This window comes from Homalodisca vitripennis, chromosome 1 (assembly GCF_021130785.1).
Source record: "Homalodisca vitripennis isolate AUS2020 chromosome 1, UT_GWSS_2.1, whole genome shotgun sequence".
Lineage (NCBI taxonomy): Eukaryota > Metazoa > Arthropoda > Insecta > Hemiptera > Cicadellidae > Homalodisca > Homalodisca vitripennis.
The window spans coordinates 224,427,601-224,433,380 of NC_060207.1; the positions used below are offsets into that span (position 1 = coordinate 224,427,601).

Sequence of the window (5,780 nt, forward strand, 5' to 3'; positions counted from 1 at the left end):
AGCAGGTGGGTATATTATTGAATCTTAAACGTGTATACCTCTTCGTGAAACACACTATACGTAATCCATTTGTAACGTATTGTTAAATGAGTCTCTTTTAGTTTATTTCCAATGGCAGCTACCCAGTTTGTCACAATTTTACTACGTGAATGTTTTTTTTAGATTTATTTATACAATTAATTGTATTGTTTTTTAATCCGCTCATTTTATAATTTGTCTGGTCCAATAGATTTATTCTCAATCAAATACCCTTTTTTGATTACTGCCAGTTTTTCTAAAAACAGTTAGCTCTGATGGATGCATAACGGCTGTTCAGTAACGCCATCAATTCTGTAATTAAAAAAATGGAAATGGGATGGAAAAAAAATCAGTTACCTCACCAGTTTATCAAGATCTTTTTGTTGTTTACGAAGCCTAAGTATTCTATCTTTAGTTAACTTTTCGTGGTTCTGACAAGTTATTTTCTTAATAACCGTCTAGAAAGCCCCTGCAGGGTGTTTAGGCACATTAAATGGGACGCTGAACAGTATTGCTAGTTAGTATCCAGTATTCAAGAACTAAAATTATAGGTAAACACCTCGATCCCTCTCTTTGAATGCGTTAGCATTGGTCCTTAACTTGGATAGAGTAATGGTTTGTAAACGCACGTTCTCTTAAAAATTGGAATTTTTTACATTTTGCTTATTTTAGTACAGGGGTTTGGCAAAGTTCATCTGTCTGTCTCTCATACTGTGTGTTTATTTTATGCTGGATACCTGATGAAAAATTAAACTATGGGCTTGAAATTATGTAAGTAACAATATTTATATGTAAGCAAAGTCTTTTAAGATGATGAGCATTTGCTCGATCTCGATTGGAATGTTACACCTAACGTACATTTCTGTCTTTCTTTTACTCCTGCTCGACTAGAACGGCTCTCGTTATATTTTTACATGCAAACGATAAGTGTCATCTCAAGTATGTTAGTAGCTTAAGAAAGCGTGGTTTAACCTCCTGAGTCCCAGAGTAAATCTGTGTTTTAAAGTGTCAAAATCCTAAGTGGCTATATTTAGTACAAGTGCCTGACTGTGCTTGAGTCCTGGACAACCATCCCTCTAAAGTGGGTCAAAGACCTAAGTGGCTATTTTTAGCCACTCGCAAAAAAAAATTCACAGAGTCCCTCCTAGTTGTGTTATTCCCATTCAGGTCGCAGCACTTGATAGAAAGAACAGTTTTTGGCCATAGTAGTGCAAAGTTTTGCCACCAGAATGCTCTAGGTATGCTCCAGTCTTCTTAACCTAAAAAATGACTGACCCTCCAGAAAAACGTGACCGGCCAAAACGTTCATGTAAGTACTTTATTAATATATTTTAGCCTTAGCTCGTACTGATATCATTAGATAAGAACTATGTCTGCATTTTAAACGATAAATTGTGACAATCGGCTTTTGTTTAAAGTAGCTATAACAGGTTTATTTTTGTAGTTCCTAAAAATAGGCACTTAGGCGCTATAGACTATAAACCCATATTTTTATAGTTCCTTTTTTTTAGTCACTTAGGTCGTTAGCTAAAATGTTTTTCTTTAAAAAAATAATAACAGCTGACAAATATATAATGTAGTTGATTATTTATGTGTTTTTAGGTCAAGGCAATCAAAACCCTCACTACGAACCAGTCAATCTAGATGATTCTGAGATTGAGGGCGCGTTAAATGATGATGATGAAGAAGGGGACTTGTTGAGACACAGAGACCGCTTTTTTGATGTGAATGAAGTTATTGGAAATTGGAGTGATGACACCGATGAAGACCCCACATACGAGCCTCCCAATGAGCCGGATCGTAAGGAAGACACGTCAGAAGAGGATCCACAACCAGAAGCAATCCAGCGAAAAGAAGTAAGATAACTACCTGAATTCCAAAATTACTTATTATCTCATGTATTTGAAATTATTACTAAAATATGTATTATAGTCCTTGTAATTTTATAATAAGGTTGCTATAACAAAGCTTAGTACATTTAAAGGAAGTAAAAAAATATGTATGTCAGGTTGTTTAATTCTGGAACCATTGAGAGAAAAGTTTAGTAATTTCAAGATTATTTTATTTAACAATCTTTTTATTTAATTGTTTGAAAGTAGCAAAAATATTATGGAATTGTTTTGTTCCAGGGAAAGAGGAAGAAGGCGCTCACTAAGAAAAAGGGAGATGGGGCTAAGAAATCGAGAAAAACGAAAAATCAGGACAAGGATTTTTCACCCCCATGGAGGACAGGACCATTCAATCCGACACCTTTGACGATTGCTCAACCAGCATACCTACCTATCGACAGTGATGACTGGACAGCTGAACAGTATGTACAGCAGTATTTCGACGATGATATTCTTAAAAAAATAGTTGAGAAATCAAATCAGAACTACTTGTTGAAAACAGGAAAGGACCTAAAACTAAGACTACCTGAGTTAAAAATTTGGCTAGGCATAAACTTTGTGATTTCAGCTCTACAAGTACCATTGATTAGAATGTGTTGGGAAAAAAAGTGGAGGATTCCACTTGTAGCAAACAACATGGCGAGAGATCGCTTTTTCCTTATTAGGAACTGGATAAAACTTGTTTTTGATAACGAAATTACAGCAGACGAAAGAAAAGCTGATAGGCTGTGGAAGGTAAGACCTTTACTTGACCGAATCTTAGAGGGCTGTTTGAAACAGAACAAACCACAGGAATTGAGTATCGACGAGATGATAGTGCCTTTTTCTGGAACGTGTCTAGTCAAGCAACACATACCCAACAAACCCAACCCAACGGGTTTGAAAGTTTATGTTCTTGCTAATCCAAACGGAATTGTTTGTGATTTTACTGTTTATCAAGGACCAGCCACATACGTAGAAAACCCAGAACTTGAGCAATTCTGGCAGTGTGAATCAGCTGTCCTTCAGCTTACTAGGTCTTTAGTTCCCGGCCACACATTGTATGCCGATAGATTTTTCACTTCAGTTAGGCTTGCTGACGAACTCCTGAAAAAAGGTTTTAGATTAACTGGAACAATCAGGAAAGACAGAATTCCCGAAACTACTGACCTTCCAAGTGACAAAGAGTTTAAGAAAGCAAATGAAAGGGGCACCAGTTTTTGCACTGTAAGAGAAGAAAAAGATAAAAATGGAACAAAGACAGAGGGAAAAGTAGCTATAACAAAGTGGTTAGACAACAACTGTGTATGTATGATATCTACTGCTGAGTCAATCGAGCCTTTGTGTGAAGTAAAAAGGTGGTCTAAGGCCAGCAAACAGTTTATCAATGTTTCTCAACCTAAAGTTATCAATGCATATAATGCAAAAAATGGGAGGCGTAGACTTAGCTGATAGAATGCTATCGTATTGCTCCTCACGAGCCCGGACAAAGAAATGGACATTGAGATGTATCCTTCATTTCTTTGATTTGAGCCTTAGTAACAGTTGGCTTCAGATGCGGGAAACCAAACAAAAAATACAAATTCCAGCCAAAAGAATTCCGCAATTCAGGACTTTTAAACTTAAATTTGGGGAGTTGCTAATTGAGATGAACTCAGCCAATGAAGCTGTTGCTTCGAATGACAAAGATCTAGAAGATAAGGTGGATAACCCATTTGGAGACAGACGAGTACGGGCTGACCCTACTCCAGAAAAAAGAATTGAAGAAGCAGCTCATCTACCTGAGGTTACAAAAGGAATTCAAAAAAGGTGTGCTATGCAGAATTGCAAGAAAAAATCTACTGTATATTGTGTAAAGTGTAATGTGTATCTTTGTTTGGTAGGTGGGCGGAATTGTTTCCGAAAGTTCCATTCGAAGTGAACTTTTCACAGTGACTCCAAGATGAACTTTTACAAATAAATGTAAAATGCCTTCTAAACAACTCTTTTTATACTTATACATGTAATAATAAAACATTTTCAATTAAGGTCCTGCGTTAATATTTTTTTCCTCTGAAGACCTAAGTGCCTATTTTTAGGACATCTATAACACCATTTGTAATAACGTAAAAAATACATAATGTGATTTTTCTCAAACAACAATGATATGAGAACATAATTTAACCTTAATTGTAAAAGAATTAACACTTTTTTACCCTGGGACTCAAGTGGGGTCGGAATGATTGCCTAAAAAAAGGCACTTAGGCGTTTGGTCCAATTTGCTCCATAAATATTTGGGACTCAAGGTAGGTTGAGACCTAGTGCCTATATTTAGGCACTCTAGACTCAGGAGGTTAAGTCGAAAATGATTTCATCTGTTGAATTAATGTTTTGTAAAAAATATTATTCCTACAGACAAGAATACGTTCTATAAGAGTTCACGTCCAACCAAGCCACTTGGCTTATTGTAATAAAAGCCTGTGATTCAATATGGCAATATAATTTATTTTTTGTGTGAAGTGGGGTATTTTTGTTTGTTTATGATTTGTCCGCATTACAATACAAAGAGCTTTAGACTTTATAGATGCTATTAAAGTGACACGTGATGTGGCGTATTCCTAACTAGTGGTTTTATAATAATGGACAAGGTACATAAGATTCATAAAGACATAACACTACACATTGATGATAAGATGTGCGTTTATATTATATCTTAAATTATAAAAATACATTTCGTACATCTATCCTGTGTCCAATGCCAATATTTTCACTCTAAACAGCAACTCAATCTAGCGCACGTATCTCACTGTTTCGAATTCGCTACATTGGAACGAAAACATGAAATGGAACATATTCGTTGTCTTTACCCATAACAGGATTACCAATTATTGTTGAACGGACAAAGATATCAGGTTGTCAAAACATTGCTGTTTACAAAAACCTTTAACAAATGAATGGAAACAAAAGTGACGTTTGTATTTTTGTGTTACGTGTGACAGCTCCTGTAGTCAACAAGGACGCTGCTTTGTTCAACAATCGCTGTAACAAACACCAATGTACCGTTGTGAATAGCTTCACTTCAAAAATAATTTACAGATAAACATCCATACATATCGTGTGGAAGGAACCTTGTTTATTTATTCAGGTTTTTATCGTAAAATAAAAATTATTAATTTGCAAAGATAATAGAGCACATTATAGGTTAATTATTTATTCCAAGTTTTTTTAAAATTTCCTCGTGGTTATGACGTAACACTGGGCTTAGGCGATCATCTATGTTTTGATTTACACCACAATGATATATTATTAACATAATTAACAACGAAAATTTTCCGGTTTTGAACTATTTTTCATACAATTGCAAAGGTATGAAGAGATCCTTTTACATTCTATATTTATTATTCCGGCCTCAAGCTGGAGATTTTAAGTAAACAGATGCTTAACCGGAACTATGATGAGTCCAAACATTAGAAATTGTGAACTCAATGTTCCGATACGGTATGATAAATTAGGCATATAATTATAAGACAGGTTAATCTTTTAATTTTTACTTTTAAGAAAGATGTCTGATAAATGGAAACTGAAATCAAGTTTGTCATTTGATAACAAATTCTGAATTTACTTATATTATAAGATTTCGACTAACCCCCGGTGTCGGACGTCCCCTAAAAACAAAGGACAATCAATATTTTTTAAATTTCAGCTGAAACTGGCTTGAAGTTATGAGAAAATTTCCATGAAACAGAAAATTTAAAAATATTTTAAATTCCATGAAAAGTGTTTAAAGCGCTTCTATGTAGCAAATATAGTCAAGTTTCTGAATAAAAAAACGCTATGAAACTTTTAAAATTTACAAAAAGGCTATTTACTACGAAAATAGGAAATTATATGCATAAAAGTTAAATATGTAGTATT

At 34.7% G+C, this 5,780-nt stretch overlaps 1 protein-coding gene across 1 annotated transcript; it reads left to right on the forward strand.

Annotated features, from left to right (window-relative positions):
- The first annotated feature begins 1,285 nt into the window (after window positions 1-1,285).
- LOC124353094 (piggyBac transposable element-derived protein 3-like) lies at window positions 1,286-3,339 on the forward strand. Its single transcript, XM_046802915.1, has 2 exons — window positions 1,286-1,874; window positions 2,148-3,339. The coding sequence occupies exon 2, from the start codon at window positions 2,499-2,501 to the stop codon at window positions 3,336-3,338; it is 840 nt and encodes a 279-aa protein (XP_046658871.1). The 5' UTR covers window positions 1,286-1,874; window positions 2,148-2,498; the 3' UTR covers window position 3,339.
- Window positions 3,340-5,780: the final 2,441 nt, after the last annotated feature.

Excerpts from the sequence above, each read along its gene's own strand:
- LOC124353094 (XM_046802915.1), top strand. The coding sequence starts at position 2,499 with ATGTGTTGGGAAAAAAAGTGGAGGATTCCACTTGTAGCAAACAACATG.